The sequence below is a fragment of the Amphiprion ocellaris genome, chromosome 10 (genome assembly GCF_022539595.1).
Source record: "Amphiprion ocellaris isolate individual 3 ecotype Okinawa chromosome 10, ASM2253959v1, whole genome shotgun sequence".
Taxonomy (NCBI): domain Eukaryota; kingdom Metazoa; phylum Chordata; class Actinopteri; family Pomacentridae; genus Amphiprion; species Amphiprion ocellaris.
In genome coordinates this window covers 20,618,983-20,640,949 of record NC_072775.1, presented here as the reverse complement: position 1 = coordinate 20,640,949, position 21,967 = coordinate 20,618,983, and the positions used below count along the sequence as shown (strand labels likewise).

The following is a 21,967-nucleotide window of genomic DNA, read 5'->3' as shown; positions in this document are numbered from 1 at the left end:
CAATTAAGGAGTTATGTGCTGTGAAATAGGATTTTAGTTTCTCTGCCTTTGAACCTGCAGCTCTTTGTCTGAACTAAGTATAGCTGCATTATTACAATGTCTTATATGGGCCGTTCTAAACTAAAAATACATGACAGTGTCTTTGTGATCTTCACCAATAGCACACTGTCAGCACTCTGGCAGGAACCTGAGGGAAGGGAGAAAAAGTCTAAAAGTTTCTGTTTTAATGATTCCTAGACAACTTTTATTCACAATGGTCCTCATAAGCATTTTAAAACTGAATTTAAACAGAAAATTTCAGTAAGTTTCATTTGGTCTGCCAGTCCCATAGCTGATACAAAAAATGGTAATGATTGTGTTTTTATTATTATTATTATTATTATTATTATTATTATTATTATTATTATAAACATTTGAAGGACATTTTACTATTCTCTGACATTTATCTGACTAGACAAATAAATGGCAAATCAAAAATGAAATTGAATATTATTAATTTTGTTTATTTTGTTAATTAATTTTATTATCCCTTATTAATCCCACGAGGGGAAATTCTGATTTTCACATATCTCCCCAACTGGGAGAGTCAGAGCGACAGGTCAGCTGTGGTACAACGCCCCTGGAGCAGGAAGGGTTAAGGGCCTTGCTCAAGGGCCCAACAGTGGCCACATCAGGGCTTCTGATCAGTAGTCCAGAGACTTTATTGTTGTGCCACCACTGCCCCTAAAGAAGTGGCCCGTACGGGGATCGAACCCGCGACCTTGGCGTTATTAGCACCACGCTCTAGCCAACTGAGCTAACCGGCCACCCTGCTTAACTCCCAAGAGCAGACAAGATCAGGCGCATTCAGGCTGGCATGGCCCATAGGTCAAATTTAAGGCATGTAAAAGGATACCCCAATCTTTTAGATACAGATTTGAAAGTAAACTATACAACATAGCCCTTTTTATTTATACATAACAGGAAACTTAGGGTGCTACACTGCAGCCAGTACTGCAGGCAAACTTAAATGAATCTTAGTGAGATCCATGCTAAAACCGATTCCACACCGCATAAAAACAGTATAATATCATTAACAGTGGAGCAGTTATGGAAATCTGTAGCAGCTAACAAAGAAGCCTTAATGAATAGATTAGATTCAATGGGCAGCTTGTTGTCAGCATGTTTTGAATTCCACTATTGTGAGTCTCTATTATATTACAAAACATGGGAAGTGAGCAAGTATGTGTTTTTCTTTTGTGACCCATATTTTACTTGAGCAGCACAAAAGGTGTAATTTACAGGCTCACCACAAATTACAAGGTTACTTTGCAGTGCTAATTTACATATACATAAAGTTCATGCTTGTGAACTTTTTAAAGGACCGTAGGATCCTTGAAAACAAGCAGCATTGCTGCTCTTCTAAATGCCTATAGACAATCACTGCAATGCTGGAGCCATGGGAGAACATCACCTGCTCTCTTAAAAGTTTAAACTGTTTTTGTGTCTGCAGATGGTTACTGCTCACCAGAATGGGATGGCATTGTTTGCTGGCCTGAAGGGCCTCCTGGAAAGCTTGTATCCACAGCCTGCCCCGAGTATATCTACGACTTCAACCATAAAGGTAGGATTGGCCCTGGATCTAGGTGAAACCCTGAAACTCATTGTGAGCCGGTGAAAGAGCACCAGGACACCCTTGAGAATTATTGTGTACTGGAGCAACATAACCTAAACTCCCTCTGAAACCTCTTTAGTAACTTATACAATTACGCAGGTTCCAACCCATCATTAAAAATAGGCTTTTCTGTTTGATGTCTAGGACTAGCATACCGTCGGTGTGACAACAATGGAACGTGGGAGCTGGCCACAGCCAACAAGACATGGGCCAATTATAATGAATGTGCGAAATTCCTCTACCATTACAACCACAGCCATGAAAAGGTGAGATCCACCTCATTTCCATTTACATGCTCATACACAGTAACGCTGCAGATAAATTTAAATCATGTTCAATCACTCACCAGTGACCTGACAGTTACTTGACAACAGTAATAACTGTACACCCAAGGACTCTAGTTTTTTCCTTTTCTTCAATAAAGCCACGACCATGAGCATTATCATGCAGTTATAACAGCCTTCACTTTGCTGGTAAGACTTTCTGCTTAATTTTGAAAATATGGATTAGCTCCGATGTAGTCACAGAAGATCAGGGCTCCGTACAGCTGTATCTTCATGGACATTACTGTCACCTAAGGGTTGTTGGCATAGTGAGGAAGAACATCTTTCCCTCAGACTGGGGCACTATTGCCATTGTAATATCATTGTATGTTGAAGCATTCCAATTTTCCTCCACTGGAACCAAACCGTGAAAGATCTCTGCAGAGCTGGTTCACAGACACACTTTTGGTCATGCTGGTTATATTTTATATTCTCCTACAACATTCCTGAACATCTGATTCTAGTCATGCTTTTAATTTTACTTAATTTTTTGTCATTTTCTGGTGTTGCAGTATTTACAATAGCAGAGCAAATGTGGGGATAACTGTTGTTTCATACTTGTCGAGTCAAGTTGCCATTGTTTCCTTGTTGTTGTGTATGATAACAGCAGCTGCATATTTCAAGCAGAAAGTGCTCCACATTCTACCTTACCACAGCTTAAATATAACAGATGCTCAGGGTTTAGGCATGTTCCAAGCTTTATTCTGACATCTGCACCGCTGCCTTACAATATTAATGTCTCTAACTTACCAGACTTAAATCATAAACCACTGCTTCCAAATACCATATACTATCTAAACAATAATGAAAAGAAGTGTGTTTTAGCAAAGCTAAACTTAATATATGAGGATTAAACCTGGCATTAAATGCAGGTATGAAAACACCTTTTCACTAAGGTACATGTTTACAATATTGTTCTGAAAACCAAACACTGCATCCCCATGTGACTGACAAAGGTGGCATAAATATGACCCTGATCGTAGTTGCTCTTGTTGTGTTTCTTTCCCTGTCATTGTGTGAGCGGTTAGATGTCAGCACTGGCAGTGAATAGTACTCGTAAGACAGGTTGCAACAATATGTTTGAAATATTAATGAAAAAAAAACACAGCAAAGAAATTTATAAGATGGCTGTGAAAGCTGTCAGAGTTTGATCCTCATCCATTTTTGCAGTGAAACAATACAATACAGCTGCAGACTTCGTGTCTTTAAATGTTCATGTTTTCCCGAAGGAAGCAGCTGCAGTAGTTAATGACAAATACATATGCACGAATTAAAGCACACACAGCAAAACTGCCATACCGCAGACCAGCACCACAACTTAGACGTATGTATTCTGGCACAAGCTCATGATGCTAAATGATAACAGCAGTTCAGTATCTGGTTACATCACAAGGGGCTCCTGGCCCCTTTAGCACGCTGACGCACACAGGGTTTGGCTAGTGGCTCCTCTAACAGTGTTCACTGCCAGCCTGCTGCTGGAACATCAGACCACCCCACCCAGCCTTTCTCAGCTCCGTCACCCATGTTAAATGTTAAATGCTGTTGCCGTCAGTAACATCTGAGTACTTTAGACAGCTCTGTCACCAGATGGCAATGTGTTTTTAAATGCTTTGAAGTTAATGCAAGCTGAAATTAGGTTTTTGGGTAGAAGTTCCAACACAGAGTGAATGTTTGAGAATTTTTCTTTTTGGTTTAACTACATATTTGTTTTGATACAGCCATAGCAAAATTATTTGCTTCAGTTTGTCTGATCAGCAAAATTTAAAGCAGAAAGAGATCTCTGATGAAGTTGTGTTTAAAATAAAATCTCATAATAACAAGAAAAGCACTCAGAGAGCGCAGTACTCCGCCAAACTGCTCAGTTGTTGTATCATTTCCGACGGCTGAAATCTTGAAAAAATTTGTGGCAGAAATCACGGCACCGTAGAATTTGGAGATTTAATATAGATGTACCCACAAACAAAAAGACCTTGCGCTGAGCACAGGCGTGTGTTGTGCATGTGTACGTTATGTACGGATACCGAATCGCGTGACCTAAATATGTAGCAGGTTGTGGGAATTGATGGGACTTGGAAATACCCCCACAATTTAATCAATTGTTCCTTATATGATTTCCAACGGATAAGTCCCGATAAGTCCACAGCGGTCGATTTGTAGTAGGATCACAATCACGTGATCGTCAGCAGGCAGATGATGTAGTGTTCACTTGTTGTCATAGTTACAGTGACGCCGTGACGCTATCTTGCAATGATACAGAAATCTTTAACAAATCTGTGAATCCAGACTATAAGCTGCATCACTGCCAAAATCTGATCACTTGGTCCTTGTGTCATTTCTGACCTTCCCTGAAAATTTCATCCAAATGCGTTGGTCCGTTTTTGAGTAATGTTGGGAACAGAGAAACGGACAGACAGACAAACCAACACCGATCATCACATAACTTCACCATGCTCCTTGGCAAAGTAATAAATGAATGCTTTAAATACACTCAAGCTTAGTAAAGAGAGGTAGATATGCATTTGAGTGTCACACAATTTTTAGTTGCACTTTAAAGTTACTGACGTAAAATTCTACAAATAACATGCAATGTTATATATATCCTTATATATCAAAGGATGATGTATACTAAATGAATGTTGCTATTTCATTTGTTTAGCTGAGGCTCCCTAACCCTTTTTTTGATTTTTTTTCTTTAACTCTCTGAACCCTGAGCAGTTTTGGGACATTGTGTACTGTAACAAATGAAACAAAATCCTGGTACACCTCAAACCTCCTGAAACTAAACCGTGACAAAACAGAGATTCTTCTCATTGGCACAGAATCTACACTATCCAAAATTGACGGTTCTTCCCTCTCTATTGACAGCTCCTCAGATTCTCCCTCCCCTCAGGTTAAGACGCTGGGTATCATCCTCGATTCCTCACTTTTCTTCCAATCCCATATCAATAACATCACCTGATCTGCATATTTCCACCTCCAAAACATCAATCGTCTCCTCCCCTCCCTCATCCCCCATACTACCTCTGTCCTTGTCCACAGCTCGTCAATTCCTGCATCTACTACTCTAACTCTCTCCTCTTCGGTCTCCCTCACAAATCCCTCTATAAGCTTCAACTGGTCCAGAACTCAGCCACTCGCATTATCTCCAAAAAGCCCATTTCATCACATCATCCCCATCCTACAGCAGTTCCAATGGCTCCCTGTCAAATCCAGAATTGAATTGAAAATCCTCCTGTATCCAATCAAGGCCATGCACAACCTCGCCCCTCTTCACATCCAGACTCAAAACTCACCTGTTCAAAACTATTTATTCTCTGTAATTGCCTCTTTCTTGTATGTATAGTTTTATCTGTTCTGTTGTATTAGTTTTCCTTGTAAAGTGTCCTTGGGTGTCAAGAAAGGCATTTACAAATAAAATGTATTGTTATTATTATCATTAAATGTTTAATGCCATAAATCACGTGTAAACACTGCCTGCAGTTCAGCTGAAAAATCACAGAATTTCTGTCGTATGATTCTTAGTCGCAGCTGAGTCAATCATGGCCTTGTCATTTTTAACAGAATCTGGTTGACGCGAACGATTAATTATTTGTAAATGAGACATGTAGAAAAAGGAGATTTTGATGACATGCAACGATTTTAGCTTAGATTTCGTTAAATTTCTCAACTGAATTTCACATCATGTAAATACTGTCAGAGAGATAAAAAGCTTTGTTATTTAGTATTTTTTTTAGTTTCTGTTTAATTTGTGGTATAAATTTGGCATTTTTTCAAAGATAACATGCCTTTGGCGTTCCAAGGGTTTAGCTATATATGTGACATGACGTTAAAAAGACGATATATGCTAACTGAATGTTGCCGTTTTATAGCTAAAGCTCCCTAAACCGTATCCACGGAAGTAGAAGATACAGGTTTAGGCAGTTCTAAAAAGGATTTAGTTTCTTAGGGCTAGGGTTTTTTTTTTTTTAAATGTGGGGGAAAAAGCCAAAATATTAAAAATTAAAATAAATTCGACCTGAAATATTTGACCAAGAGGCTCAGGTAGTATCATTATTTGCAGTTACCTACAAGCATATAGAAGTATACTTTTTTTCTCCATGTGATGTACCTATTTTATTCATATACACATCTGTAACTTAATATATTTTTCATACTTTTCTCATATTATTTATAGTTACACACGTTTTCATTATTGTTTGTGAAAATAAAATACAGCTTGAGTTTTTTGTTCAAGATAAATGTATACTGACTAAAATCCATAGTACATCAAACTCTGTGAATATATTCTGTTGTCGTGTTTTCATCCATCTTCGTGTCTTGTTGACAAAGTAACATATTATCCTTTTCCAACAGGAGGTCTTTCACCGTTTATATCTCATCTACACCGTGGGGTACTCCATCTCTTTGGGATCACTCATGGTGGCTGTCGTCATCTTGGGATATTTTCGGTGAGTCGATGCTGCCACTGGAATTTTTCAGTCAATCCTTTCTTCCACAAATGCTCCCGAGAGAGGTTTTGATGCAGGGTCAGAAATTAAGGTTAGAGCAACTGCTGATGGGATCAAAATGGGGAGTCTAAATGTTTAATGGCGTGATGGCATGATGAAAACCAGTTGTTTTATAATGCTATTTCATAAGACACACAATGGAGCAGGGAGCATATTCATTTCATGATGACTTGGATAAAAGAGGGTTTTTTTTCATGAAATCATGCCATTTTCTCCTACTGGATGATCACGCGATGCGAAAAAGATTGTGTCATGGCAACAGCACGAAGCATGCAAACTGTATCAAACATTACCTTTGACTTTTAACCGACTGTAATATGTCTACCTTTGAGGACGAGTCTGCCTCCAGGCTTGCAGTAATGCATGCCTCATTGTTTGACATTTAGCTTCCTGGTCATTTCCATGCTGATTTCAGGTTTGCTGACAAACAACTATAGCTTCTATATGGATTTTATAATTCCACTAAGCTTACAAAGATTAAGGTTCCTATGCCACAATGAGTGAGACTTTCTCGAGTAAGACCTTCTGCAAATATGAAGAATTTCTAATCATGTATTTAAAAACATTCCTATCGTAGGAGTAAAGGAGGTAACAGGATTTGCTACTAATGCTGCTTTTGTCAGATTTATCTTGCTTCTCTTAAATGAAGAAAAACCACAGAAACACAGCGTTGAATTCAGTTTTTACGTGAGGAGTTTGTCGTAATTTTGTTTAATGCAGGGCAGATTTGTCATTATTTGCTTATTTTGCCGAGCATAAGCGGATCAGGAATCGATGTGAAGGCACTGTTTACCAATGCTCCCACCAGCGTGACTTACTGTACAGGCAGCCAGTCAGAAGGGTTTAGGAATGCTCCCAACTGGCACCAGGAAATCTATGGGCCAAATGAGTTTAATAAGTTATCCCAGGGGCCCATCTGACGTTCTGGCTCATGTCCTCCGGAGTGCTCGAGCCATGTCTCCCCTTTAACACATCAGCGTTTAGTCTGGAGAGCTCATAAATGTTTTCCAGGGAGAGAAAGGGGATATTTTACATTAGCAGTTGTGTTCACTATTTTTCACCAGGGAAATGTACGCTAGATTAGTTTCTGTCAATCAATAGGTCTCTGGAGGTAGCTTGTTAAAAATCTGCTCATTAATGAAGCTTTAGAGAGAGAAATAGTAGATAGAGATAATTATGGACACACTTGTCATGCACTATCCACTAACTATTTAGGATTTTAGGCTTTAGACTGTTGTAGTTGACTCTTGGAATTTTTGGCACAAATGAATATTCAGTAAATATTATCGCTGACGTCTTTTTTCCTGACTGTAATAACGTAACTTTTATGGCTATTGATCCAGCAAATTGATTTCACTGGAGCATGATGCCAAAAGCTCACTCCAAAGTAAATGTTTAGGATGTTCCTGAGAAAAATAATTGAACAGATAAACGTGCGATGTCTGGAAGTTCATTTGCATGCTTTTGCAATGTCCAACACATGCTTGCAATTTCGGTTTTACTGCTCACTTTGAGCGTAGCAATTCAATATTTGTGTGTTTCAAGCCCCCTAAATCTCAAGAATGTGTTATAGTCAGCGTGGAATTCAGCTGGCTCTAATTAGGATGAGTATTGTTCGTGTGTGTGTGTGAAAATACACGCTCACTCAAAGGTGTGCCAACCCACATAAAACACACAGACGCAATTTTCTATCTCTTGACCTTGCTGCTCTTGTTTGTTTTTCCCTCCCAGACGATTACACTGCACCAGGAACTACATCCACATGCACCTCTTTGTGTCCTACATGCTCAGAGCTATTAGTATTTTTGTGAAAGATGTTGTTCTCTACTCTGGATCGGCATTAGAGAACATGGAAAGAGTCACAGTGGAAGACCTCAAGTCCATTACTGAAGCTCCACCAGCCAACAAAACACAGTTTGTAAGTAAAACCAATAATAAATTAAACTAAAACACACCCTATAGATGGAAGGGACATAAAGAGCAATAATTACACTACTGTTCAAAAGTTTGGGGTCACTCAGACAATTTCATGTTTTCCATGAAAACTCACACTTTTATTCATGTGCTAACATAATTGTACAAGTGTTTTCTAATCATCAATTAGCCTTTCAACACCATTAGCTAACACAGTGTAGCATTAGAACACAGGAGTGATGGTTGCTGGAAATGTTCCTCTGTGCCCCTATGGAGATATTCCATTAAAAATCAGCTGTTTCCAGCTAGAATAGTCATTTACCACATTAACAATGTCTAGACAGGATTTCTGATTCATTTAATATTATCTTTATTGAAAAAAATTGCTTTTCTTTCAAAAATAAAGACATTTCTAATTGACCCCAGACTTTTGAATGGTAGTATAGATAGAAAGAAAAGGAAAACTATCAGTTATGTGTTGTTGTAAGGAACAAAGCACATCTAGAAGTTATTTTCATGTTGCTGTATTTATGGTATTCCAAATAACATCTAATATAGCCGGTAAAGATTTGTCAGATTTTCTCGAACCATAATCAGAACGGAAATCACCAGTGTTTGATTGCTTTATGCGCACAGATAATTTGATTTGTAGTGCCGTGTGGTGTTTAGCGCTTTGCTTCCCAAGAGGAAGTGGTACATGCATTTTGCAAAGTCTCACCTGCTTTTCCACTGCCGGAGCAAATAGACTGTACTGTTTGTCACCATGCCAAGGTTTTACTAGGCCAGTACTTGGCTTTTCCTTTCAGAGTCAAGTCTTTAAAAAAAAAAAATGGGGAAGACTGTGTACTTTTCATGGATGCTTTAATACACAAACAGTTTGGACAAATTACTTTTGCATTTTTGCCTACTGCATTCAAAGTGTTTTGTTAAAGTAGATGACAAGATGAAAGAACTTACACGTTTGTGCACTGGAAGAATGAATTCTAATGTGTGGAGAAAAGAAGACAGATTAAAATGGAATGTAGGCTTTTTTACCACCTTTGTCTTTTATTATTGACTACTACTGATATCAAATTTTGCATAAAATTACATAGCATAGCCAAGCTCATACATCATAGTGTGGATGTACACTACCGTTCAAAGGTTTGGGTTCACCCAGGCAATTTTATGTCTTCCATGAAAAATCACAGTTTTAATCATGTACTAACATAATTGCACAAGGGTTTTCTAATCATCAATTAGCCTTTCAACACCATTAGCTAACACAATGTAGCATTAGAACACAGGAGTGATGGTTGCTGAAAATGTTCCTCTGTACCTCTATGTAGATATTCCATTAAAAATCAGATGTTTCCAGCTAGAATAGTCATTTACCACATTAACAATGTCTAGACTGTATTTCTGATTCATTTAATGTTATCTTCATTGAAAAAAAAAAAAGACTTTCTTTAAATAATAAGGACGTTTTTAATTGACCCCAAACTTTTGAACGGTTGTGTATGTAATGCTCAATCAAGATTCTAATGATTGACCTTTCATTTAAACATTTTATTTCATTTACTGACTAATTTGACTAATTTATCTGATTATTATGTATGTGCCTTTTATGTCTTTGTATATTGACACTGGTTAGTAAAAGAAAAGGGTTTGAAAGAAGTAATCTGCAGCTTTAGAAATCCACTTAATTCCAGAATGAAAACAAAAAAAAAAAGATAAAGTTTAGCAACACAAACATTCAAATCACAGAGCCGTGTCTCCACAAAAGGTCCAATTAAAAAGCTGCTCCATGGCAAAACCTTTGCCGTTGTCCAGTGATGCTTGTTAAAACACAAACTGACAATAATAGCACTAATCAGTGCAGGGAGAGAAGAGCACCGAATCGGCTTCTAATAATCCCGGCATGACAGTACAGAAGCAACAGCGTGGAGGTTGACTTAACTGGAGCCAGATCAATAGCTAACTAAATCCTTTTTAGCTCCTGGGAATTCTGCAATACAACAGCATGTAATTCCAGCAGGATTCATTTTAACCTGTTCAAACAGCAATGATGAATTCAACAAAATGTCACCATCTCGGTCTGAAAGGTACTGGGCATCTACTCATTTTAAACCAGGGCATTTATTTATTCATTTGTTTATGTGTTTATTGGTAAATTTACTCTAATCAATACCTCGTGTGAGTTGTGTCCTTGTTTTCACTGCTCTCCGATACAAGCGAGAGGGGCCCAAGGGAAATTTTCCTGGTCTACAAAGCAATTAAAGCACCTCACTGCTAAAACAGATCCACTTTTCCAATAGTCTCTGCCTTGAATCCTGAGTTTGTTGTTTAAATTGTGAAGGTTATACTTGCTTCATTCACATGAGTGTGTCATTAGTGGTCTTTTTTGTAGTTTAATGATACATTCACAGCACATCACTTCTAAAATTAAACATAGCTGATATGATAAGTACCGCCATGCCAGTCACTGATATTCTTCTTTGTCTTTTCCTTTTTAATTGTCAAACACAATGACTGGCAGCCGGAAGCCCTTTTGAAAACATTAAACATATCTTGCCTTAGCTTTCTAGTCCTAATATTATGGATAAAAGAGTTCTGCCATTTTCAATTCCCTTCGCGTAGAAATGAAAGCAACAGCACTTTCAAACAATAAGCTCAGTATAAAGCTTTGTCTTCCACAGGTGTAGGTAATGTATTAAGAAACCGGAGCGGAGGGAAATAGCAGGCACAGACATCAGTGACATTTTAAATGTGTGAACTTTATTGTGCTATTGAGCAGCTGGTTATCACACGTGTTTCAAGATCAGAGATGGAGGAGTAAAGAAACATTTTTTCCTTTTATTAAATCCAATGCATTTTATCCATCTATCTATGGATTGAATAATACACTAATAATTTACACTAATTATTGAGGCAGCTGTTGCTTTATATGTGCAATAGAAATACCAGTGACTTGACATAATGTAAAACAAATAACACAAACAAAACATTGGGTGCTATTCTTCTCAGAAATGGTATAGCTTTTATTTTTGTTCAAAACGTAAAAGGTTTGAAAAGTAGCCCAGTGTCCCTGAGAATTACACTGCAGTCAGATGACTCTTCCTGCACAATCTGTCCAATAATCAATTGGTCAACCACTGTGAGGCTGTAAGGAGGCACAGTGGTGCGTTAAGTTGAATGGTAAATAAATCGTTGTGCTAATAATGATGATACTAACGTCCTAAGAATTAGCTCTATGGATACAGCAGGTATAAACCAAGAACTTAGCAAAGTGGAATTTTTTGCCTCTGAGGGAGTTAGATGAAAAGTTAGGAGATCAACAAAGTCAGCCAAATTAAAATCAATCCTCCTCCCGTCTGTTGCAAAAACAGTGACAGTTCATTCAATAGTCTTTTAGTTTTTCAAAATAATTCACACAAAACCTAAAATATCATTTGATAGAGAAGTCGGGGGAGAACAACCCCATGACTGCTTTCTTAATAAGTGAAACCTTGTGCCTGCTGGTGACGTGGAGGAAAAGTCCAATGATCCTCAAACTCCTCTGGGGACCATAAAATTTAATGGAAATCCATTAACTTTCAGATGCATACTTGGGGTTGTTAGTGACCCAGAACCCTTTAACACCCTGTGTAATTCCTTCATTTATTTAGGTAAGCACCCCTGCTCTCCCTTGTATTCCTCTCACTATTTAAATTGTTCTGGCGTCAAACTATCAAAAATGACATGAAGTGTTGCTTTTATTTGAAACAACTGTTTACAGTACAGTTAGTGACCCAGGATGTGTAGCAATAGTACACTGTTACGGTGCCTAAGCCCAGACACAGTGATACACAAGTGTGTCTGTTTGGATTATTGTCACAGTAGCATAATGATGCTGCAGGTTTAGCTCAGAGCAGCGTTTTACTATTGGAGAGTTTTAATGACAACAGCTCTGCCAAAGTAGATAAACCTGAGACTACTGAGCTTTTCTGACATTCATAAATCAGAACATTTAAAAGCAGAAACTTAAAAAGCATTTCACAGCAAATGACCCAACAGTCACAATACATTCAGTTACTGTATCAGCAACCAGGGAAAGTTATGACTGATAAAATAATCTCGTGTAGTTTAAAGGTGTTAAAACTGCTGCTATGAACATACAAGTTGCTTCCCTGAAGATCTCGCAAACATACTCTCGCCTGGAAAACATTGTTATTAAATTGCTGCTGTGACCCCAGCTGGAGAAAGGAAGGCACTACTCACTCTAAAAGTCTTTAGTCAAACCAGAGGCAAACCACTTCAGATGAAAAATCTCTAAGAAAAAACCTGGGAGATGTCTTGTCTGTGTATCCCCACTACCACATTGCAGTAATCACAAGCCCTTGACCATGATTACTGATCACTGGCTGACTAATTTGGATTACAGCACACTGTGTGCAAAATAAGACAATATAAGAATCAAACATATCAGCCTACAGTGAGAAATAAAATAGATTTTTCTGTATGCGCTACATATAAAAATGATTTTAAAAAGTTGACAAATGACAAAATGTATTTTGAGGTGTTTGTTCTACCCTCTGAAAAGCATACAGTCAATATGTTTTTAATTTGTTTTGTATAGTAAAAGTAAAAAAAAAGTAATTCACAAATCATTTCTGACTTTGAGTAATATAAAGCATGTTGTGTAGCACATTTCAACAAAAAGGTAAACGCACAATATTGACAGGCATGAGGACATTAAGATATGAAGGCAAGACACATGAAATGGACCTAAGAAGAGTCAAAAATAAGGGATAAATCTAATAAACTAAAATATATTAAAACAGATAAACAAGAAAGGAAACATTATAATGCAGCTACAGTGTAGTGAATATGCAATATGAATGGTTCCAAATGTAGTTTAGTCAGTCTGTAGCAAACTGAGCTGGGAAGGAAGGGAGGAACTGAGAAGTGGAACAGACCTGCAGTTTTCTTCAGGTTTCTCCGACTTTCTGGGAGTCTATTTCAGTTACATACAGCATAAAATCGGAATGTTTCCTCTCCATGCTTAGTTTTAACCCCAGAGGACAGTAAGAGAACCTGTCCCAGACGACCTGAGAGGTGTGAATCGTTCATAATGTAGCAGCAGGCAACCGTTCAGTACTTTTTAAACCACAGGAAACCAGTGCAGTCCTGAGAAAACCGGAATGGTCCACATTCCTGGTCTTTGTGAGGCCTGTGGCAGCATCATTCTGAATCAGCTGCAGCTGTCCGGTGTAATGGACCCAATTGTATTTCGTGTTATATCAAGAAATACGTATTCGGCCAAATAATGGAGATTACTGGATTCCACTTCCAAACCCTTTTGTTCATGTGCAGCTGTTTAATGACGCATGAATGCAGTGTAGTGTTTTGAAGGATGTGTTTTGTATTCATCTCTTTGAGTTTTGCTGGGCTTCATTCAGCTACATGCTCAACCTCTGCACTCCGTCAGAATCAATCAGCATCATGACAATAGTGAAACGTGGAAGCTTTTCCAAACAATCCTTCATTGCACCATAATACCACCTGTAGCTGTAGATCTGTGTTCGAGTTATGAGAGCAGAAATGCGAGATAAAGTTGACAGAAACATTACATGTGTTTGAAAAGTATGAGCTTATGCCGATGTGATTCTGTCTGTTGATCGATTTAATATGCTGTGCTTGTCTGCTCTATGTGTACAGATTAGCTGCAAGGTGGTCGTGACCTTGTTCATGTACTTCCTGGCAACCAATTACTACTGGATTCTTGTGGAGGGCCTCTACCTCCACAGTCTCATCTTCATGACCTTCTTCTCAGACAGAAAGTATCTATGGGGATTTACTCTGATTGGATGGGGTGAGTTCTGCTTCATTTACATTGTACTTGCAAACACATGAATACGACATACAATACCTGTAAAAATTATTCACCCCCATTGGAAGAAAGTATTATTTTCAGTCAGTGAAAGAGTGAAAACAATTTTTTACGAAATCATGTTGGTTATTCAAGAATATGAAATTTTAAATAAGTGATTGCACATGTATTCACCCCCTTTAAAAAGAATCACCTAATTCTACACAGGTGCAGATAATTGGTGCTAGAAGTTACATAATTAGTCTAGAGGCATATAGCAAAATCTACACAAGAAAAGACAACAAGGTTAATGTTCTGGAGTAACAGAGTCAATGCTCAGACCTCAATCCAACTGAGAATTTTTGGCTGGACTTGAAAAGGGCTGTTCATTCATTATCCCCAAGCAACCTGACAACTCGTCTGAAAGAGCTCAGAGGAGATTTCCAAAGACTGAAAAATCTGCATATTTTTTTTACATTTACAGCTATTTTTTCTTGCACATAGTTTTGCTAAAAGACTGTAGTAAAACTGCAGTGTCCAGATGTACAACACTGATGAACACCTGTCTACAAAGCCTCAATGCTTTGGTAACGGCCCAAGTTGCATCTATTAAATACTGACCTGAAAGGGGGTGAATACTTAAGCAGTCACTTATTTTACATTTTTAAATAATTAAATTTTTCTGTAATATCTTGTCAAAAAAGCCCAAATAAATTGACCATGATTCAGTGTTGAAAAGCAATAGAAAGGGGAAAGCTTCCAAGAGTTGAATTCTTTTTATGGGCACTTTACATAATCAGGAGACTGAATACCATGCAAATGTAACATATGTAAATTTTGATTTCTTAAATATTATGCAACAAAACAGTAGGAAGCCCTGCCAAATCCCTTCGAGATATTGTATTATAAAGTAAGTGAGGAAAACGGAAAATGACTCTTCTGTAAAAACACTGCATGAATATGGGCTTTACGGTTCCTGCATTGTACACACTGTGCGTATAAATTACATAAGCACAGCGCATACAATGTGGATGCTGTGCTACCCAGGTTCTACCCATATTAGCCAATTGTGGACTTCAGCTGTTTTTGCGAGGCTACTTTATTATGACGATTTTAATATTTTTGTTTTATTTCGCAGGAGTACCAGCAGTGTTTGTGACCATTTGGGCGACTGTGAGAGCCACATTTGCAGACACAGAGTAAGTGATCTGCATTAACAGGATACACATTGTTCTTGCACAACTTTCATACAAAAATGCTAAAGTCACACACACTCTTAAGCAAATACCTTATGATGAAAATACCACGTCAGCCATTTCATTTAAGCCCTTCGCGCCTATTGTTACAAATTTGCAACATACCGCTTTCATTCAGATTGCAGCCAAAATAGCATATCTAAATCATTCCCCCAATGCCAGCTTGTGCATGTTCAATACGTACCTCGGAACCTTTTGTAAGCACTGGTTTCTCATAGGACCGGTCGGATTGGGACCTAATTATTATGTATCTGTTAGTATTATTATTATTATTATACATATATACATGTTCTATGTGTAATAGCTGGGTCCAGATTTTTAAGCTTTAAATGGTAAAATGAAGATGTCGAATCCAAAAAAATGTTAGTCTTTGAGTCAGAAATTCATAAGTTACTACTAAACTGTCATAAATTTGTTTAGTGGTGTTTGAGGACAGGTTTGAAAGCTGAGAAAACTTAAAGTAGATTCACTTTCGTTTTGTGAATGGGCAACTTTGTAGAGAGAAAAGTGGCCCAGACTAACTTGGCAGCACCTCTGCCTCCTCTGACTAGCTTCCTCACTATCTGCTCTCTCCATATTGGTCATGACCACGGCTGAACACTGAAGACTCTGGAGTGGAGAGGTTTACAGCTAAGCTGGGATCCAGCAGCTGTAGAGTGGAACCTAAACACCTATTTCACTTCCCTGTCAGCAGGAGAGCAGCAGAACATTTTCTGTCTTCCTTCTAGCTCTTAGTGGAGCAGAAGAACAACTCAGGCATGATAATAACTACATCTTGAGAAAGAGCCCTGAGCAGTAATTGGTAGCATTGAGTAAAGGTAGCTTAACTAAAAGTCAAATCAGTCCTTAACTGAAGCTGTACTGGTCAGAATCATTCCACAAATCTATGAGCTGTTCCAGTATAAGATGAATTGAGATGTGATGGTTGAAGCAAACTGAACCATTTTTTGATAAGAACTAGAGAGCAGAATGTTATTTCGGTGCACTAAAAAAAAATCAGACCTGTAAAAGCCATAGGGGTTTTATGTGTTATGTGTTACCTAGGGGTAATGAATCAACTAAAAAACAATTAGGGCCAGAAATATAATGTAGTTTGACACCTGAATCAGTTTCTGAGTGGTTTCATATAACACTGTGTCTACAAGTGGCAGGTAAAGCTGGTAGAGAGCGGAAGACGGAGCCAATGTCCTTTCTAAATCTCTCTCTAAGTCCTGTCATATTGTGAAGTGATGGCAGAGATCATTAAGGACACCAGAGTGGAATATGAGGATTCTGGATCATCACCTCTACCAGCTTGATCCTCCCTTATCTCTTGCTGATCCGTGTTTTGTGGTTGTGTGTTTATTGCAGGTGTTGGGACTTAAGTGCAGGCAATTTGAAATGGATATATCAAGTGCCTATCCTGGCTGCCGTGGTGGTGAGTACATGATTGTTGCTTGCCCCTGTCCCCTGCTGTGTAGGAAATGACAGTGTTTCATTGCACCTGTGACATTACAGCTGTGATGTAAGACACCTTATTATGTTTGCAATTACATGTCACATATGTCATTATGTTTCTATTTTCTCTTCAGGTTAACTTTTTGTTGTTTCTGAACATCATCAGAGTCTTGGCAACTAAACTACGAGAAACAAATGCTGGAAGATGTGACACAAGACAACAGTACAGGTACCAGTGTTCCTTTGGATTCATTCATCACATGGCATATGTGTCACACTCAGTTATAATTATTTAAAATGGACAGAGTCAACAAATCCTTTCATAATAAGAAGCTGGAGGAGTGAGTGTATCATTCGTAGAACTCAGCTTGTCTGTTGGTTAATCAGTCAGATAACTACTTGAAAAGGTTCAGGAATAGGATAAACAACATTGAAGAATTTCTAAATGGACACCTGTAGAGAGAGAGATTTTAGTTGTATAATGTGCAGAAGATTTGGCAAATGACCAAAAAGGATTTTGTTGAACGTGACTTGTTACTTTCTTGTGGCTGTTACAGAAAACTGTTGAAGTCCACGTTGGTGCTGATGCCACTGTTTGGTGTTCACTACATCATATTCAATGCCATGCCATATACAGAGGTATCTGGAGTTCCCTGGTTGATCCAGATGCACTATGAGATGCTTTTCAACTCCTTCCAGGTAAGGCTGCTGTCGTAGAAAGTGTAAGAATGCAAATTTAGCTCTTACAGTGTCACATAAATATTAATGTGTCCTTTCAAGCTGACTGAATCTGACTGACCTGATCAGGATGTAAAATGCCCTCGGGGTTAATGTTATCACCAAAAAACAGTGACCGAATGTCCAATAGTTGCTGTGTTGCTTAGTTTCAGAGTTGTGATGAGATCCTAATTAAGATGAAGAGAACAATGGGGTAGCTGAGGACTGAAAATATCAACGTAATGGCAAATTATACAGCTGAAATGTCATATTAAGTGCAAGCTAACAGTAGCTGGTTCATTCATAATGTGAGTAAATTGATTATTTGATCTTTTGCAGGGATTCTTAGTGGCAATTATCTACTGCTTTTGCAATGGAGAGGTAAAACGAGCTAAAAATAATTTGTCATTTATACCCTTTAAGTCTTGCATATATTATAAGCTCCCATATATCTAAATAATCTCTTTTCTTCCAAGGTGCAAGCTGAGATCAAAAAGTCCTGGAGCAGGAGAACACTGGCTCTTGATTTCAAAAGAAAAGCTCGAAGCGGCAGTAACACTTACAGCTATGGACCTATGGTATCACACACCAGTGTTACCAATGTCACTGCCAGAGGACCGCTGACCCTCCACCTCACCACGAGGCTGGGCCCGGTGCCTGTGAACGGACACAGGAACCTCCCCGGGTACGTTAAGAACGGCTCCGTCTCCGAGAACTCTATACCCTCATCAGGACAGGAGCTTCACATCCCTGAAGAGGAGCATTCTGCTCACCCACGGCCCTGTGACGACCAGAAACCCTCTCCTGTGGTTGAAGAGGAGAGGGAGACGGTCATGTGAGATCCAGGGCACTGTGCATAGCGATGTCAAGTGGAAATAACAAATTCTGAAACAGTCTCAGGATGGTTTGAAGGGGAATGGCTGCATGCATCAACACTGCCAGTTTTTCCTCCTGTGAATTGAGCCAGAGCATTTCCGACTGATGAGGCTCAAAGCAAAAAGGGCGTATCACTTTTGTGAGCTCATTTGAGGGATGATGATCCCCATTTTTGTGGCGATACTCTCAACTCTTCCACCAACCACCTGCCACAATGAATGTGTAAAAGGCTGAAAATAGACTGCCGTTTCTCATTTCTCCTCCACTGCCATAAGTGTTGTTGTCTTGTTTTCTGTTTGCTTTTGCAGTGAATAAGTCTTGTGGTCATCTTTTGTGCATAAATTTAACTGCAGTTTGGTGGGTACAGTAGTAGCTACCAGTTCAAACAGCCTTAATCACCTATGTAAAGCCAGGTGGGTTTAGAATGCACTTAATGGCACAAATGTGGACAATTTCATCAGCAAGTTTTGGATAAAGTGCAGGCGTGGCCTAAAAAAAAATGATTAATGCTACTATTGTGAGGCATCTGTTCACGTTTTCTGGCATGGTATCTCATTTGTTCTGCATTGACTTAAATCCACTTCAGTTTCAAAGGGAAGTTACTCAGGTAATTGAAGTCCTCTGTTGTTGCACACTTATTTTTATACTTTTAAAGTGGTGCTTTAGCATAGTTGGCATCTCTCTCCGGAGGATGCTTGTATGTTATTATGTTATAAGGCTGTGTTGATTTTTTTTTTCAAAATGTTGTACAGTTTTTCCTGTTAGAACAACCCAGTATTCATCCCTCAAATGACAACAGATTTTAAATGGTTAAAATTGAATGTATCATACTCCATTTTTTTCTCGAAAACCGTATCTTAACACACACACGTACACAACCAAAGAACGCCAAGAATATTTCTTTGATGGCTGCCTTTCTCTGTGGGTTCTGTGTGAGCTGAGATAGAAAGAAAAACAAAAGAAAAGGAAAAAAAACAGTAACATTCTTAACAAGTTCTCAAAAGATGAGACCCCATTTAAAACCACAGGGTGCCAGAAGCAGCCATTTATTCCAGTGGAATGCCTATTAAATGGTGAAGAATCCAAGAAAATCCTAAATTCACTCGGAATTCCGAAGGTGACATTTGTAATGGCTATAGAAACGAATAACACATGGTCCAATGTTGTGCTGCTTTTTCATGTATATACATACAAGTCACAATGTTTACAAAGATCAGAAATACATTATTATTGTGAGCTAAAAGTGTTCATGTGTATGGATATGTTATGAAGCTGTTTTAATGTATTTTTTTAATGTATTTGTGTATGGAATGTTGGAAATATTTGATTATGTACATAGTCCCAAACAGAACTGTTGAGTATATTTCCAGGTGACGGAGGGCATTCATACGAGCATTTAACGAAGCATTCCACAAAATATTTTAAACTCTATAACTTGTAATATACTGCACTTAACCTGCACAGTTGGCAGGGTAGGTCACATTATGTATTATACCAAAGACAAAGTAATTTAGAAGATTTTCTTTGTATTGTCATCCATCACCTTGTTTACAGCGACCAAATCATCTTAAAGTTGCAGTGAACATGTGAACAGCGGAGAGGAAAATGAAAAAACCATTCAGTAGCTATGTAACAGTGGGCTCAGACCGTTAACATTAAGGGCAGTTTTGTTGGTTTTAAATCCTCAATTTGGATTTTTGAATTAGCTCAGTCTCAAGATTGAAATTTAGTCATCGATGTTAGTTAACTCGCTAAAATTTCAACTCATATTTGGGAAAATTTTTATGCGTCAGGAGCAACCACCGTTCTATGCCGAGCTCCATAATCCCTCCTTCTGTCATGCTGTTTTGGTCCCTTCACATCTACTGAGCAATGCTCCCAATCCCCCATTTCTCAGTTCAACAGCACCTCTTGCTAAGTCCTTTAAGACATGTGCATTGACTGATATTTAAAAACATAAAGCCTGACATGTTCCAGTTTGTACAGACTACAAGTCTAGGCAGCAATTAATACTGAATCTAAATGGGTAGATGGTATTAAACCTAAATCATACTTCTCTTTCAGACAACCCTGCTTTTCTGTTTTCCCATTCAGCAAGTGCTTAAAGGATGGTCAGGCAGTAGTCTACATTTTCTTATCACCAGTAATCCCAGTGAAAGACTAAAACCAACAATGATTTGGCATATAAGTAATGTCTGATATAGCTCATTCCCATGTGCAATGGAGTCCATCAGAAACATTGTCAGAAACATACTGATGCCATACATACACTGGGTGACATTATTTTTCTTTAGGAGATTATTTGTCTGTCTAGCAAACACCAAATAATCACTAACACAAGAAATGTGCAATCTGTATCTGAAAAGAGACCCCAACACATTCAATGATCACCCCTGTTTCGCTCTTTATTTTCTAAAAAAAAAAATCCAATGCCCAGCTTTTGTTGGAAATTTTGCAACCTTTTGTTCTGACAAAAGATAATGAGATTAAGTCCTTGTAACCAAGATTTAGAGATTCACATCTCAAGTGGAAACACATGGGCTCTGGCTGAGAAACAAAGATAAGAGGGTGACGTCATAAAGTATCACGAGGCCTGACTAGCACATTATTTGCTCTTTCTTTACAATGATAAATAGAAAATAACACTCGCGTTGCAGTAATTTCAGAAATATCCACAGCAATTATCTAAACCAGACAATTTCCAATTGTTTGTGACAGTCGACTCGAACGTTCTCATGGGGATTGGCTGTGATTGTGGCTGGAGGTTGAGTGGCTCGACTACAGCAGCAATTAGAGGTGGCTGGGAAAGAACAAATGACTGAGGTTGAGTGAAACCTTTGTCACTGGATAATACAGTGTCTCACTGCCACAAAAGACTTCATTTAACTGGATTCTTCCAGCCAGTATTTGCTGCATTTCTCACAGTTGTGTTGAATCTGACAGAATTTGTAAACCAATCGGGGGTATGTTATGCTACCATTGTGTAAAGTAAAAGATCAGGCAGCATCAGAGCTTCAAAATCTTGGAAACACTTGGAAAATTCCATTTGAGCACTTTAAACCCCTATAAAACAGTATTTTGTTCTGATTGTATGATGTAAAATGATTGTGTTTTGGAACCCAGCGTACAATAAGGCCAATCATCATAGAGCTAATGTTGTATTTCATTGTTTCATGGAAGTATAAAGTGTATTTCATTGTCATTTATTTATCTCGTGCTGAAATGTACTCAGTGGAGCCGTCAGTAGTCTTCATGCTTTAGATGCAGTATGTGGGCAGTGTTTCCTGGCACACGTCTGACCTTCTCATGACTCCATTGTGATGTAGGCATGTTGTAGACATCAGTGTAAACTTTGGATAAAGTAGGAAGATGTTTTCTGGTCTCTAATGTTCATCAGTGAATTGTGAATAAGATAATAAATCTATAATTCTACTGTACTCTGAAATTCTTGC

At 38.3% G+C, this 21,967-nt stretch overlaps 1 protein-coding gene and 1 non-coding gene across 2 annotated transcripts in view; one reads left to right on the top strand and one right to left on the bottom strand.

Moving 5' to 3' along the window:
• pth1r (parathyroid hormone 1 receptor) overlaps positions 1 to 21,960 on the top strand; it is a 55,701-nt gene extending 33,741 nt beyond the window's left edge. Inside the window, exons 3-13 of the mRNA XM_023270411.3 lie at positions 1,493 to 1,603; positions 1,799 to 1,920; positions 6,331 to 6,425; positions 8,217 to 8,403; positions 14,079 to 14,232; positions 15,368 to 15,428; positions 16,836 to 16,902; positions 17,057 to 17,151; positions 17,480 to 17,621; positions 17,979 to 18,020; positions 18,116 to 21,960. Of these exons, the coding sequence (XP_023126179.1) occupies positions 1,493 to 1,603; positions 1,799 to 1,920; positions 6,331 to 6,425; positions 8,217 to 8,403; positions 14,079 to 14,232; positions 15,368 to 15,428; positions 16,836 to 16,902; positions 17,057 to 17,151; positions 17,480 to 17,621; positions 17,979 to 18,020; positions 18,116 to 18,478 (1,439 nt within the window). The 3' untranslated portion in view covers positions 18,479 to 21,960. The remainder of the gene's footprint in view (positions 1 to 1,492; positions 1,604 to 1,798; positions 1,921 to 6,330; positions 6,426 to 8,216; positions 8,404 to 14,078; positions 14,233 to 15,367; positions 15,429 to 16,835; positions 16,903 to 17,056; positions 17,152 to 17,479; positions 17,622 to 17,978; positions 18,021 to 18,115) is intronic.
• trnai-aau (transfer RNA isoleucine (anticodon AAU)) lies at positions 733 to 806 on the bottom strand. Its single transcript has one exon. It is a non-coding gene; the product is annotated as a tRNA-Ile (tRNA).
• Positions 21,961 to 21,967: the final 7 nt, after the last annotated feature.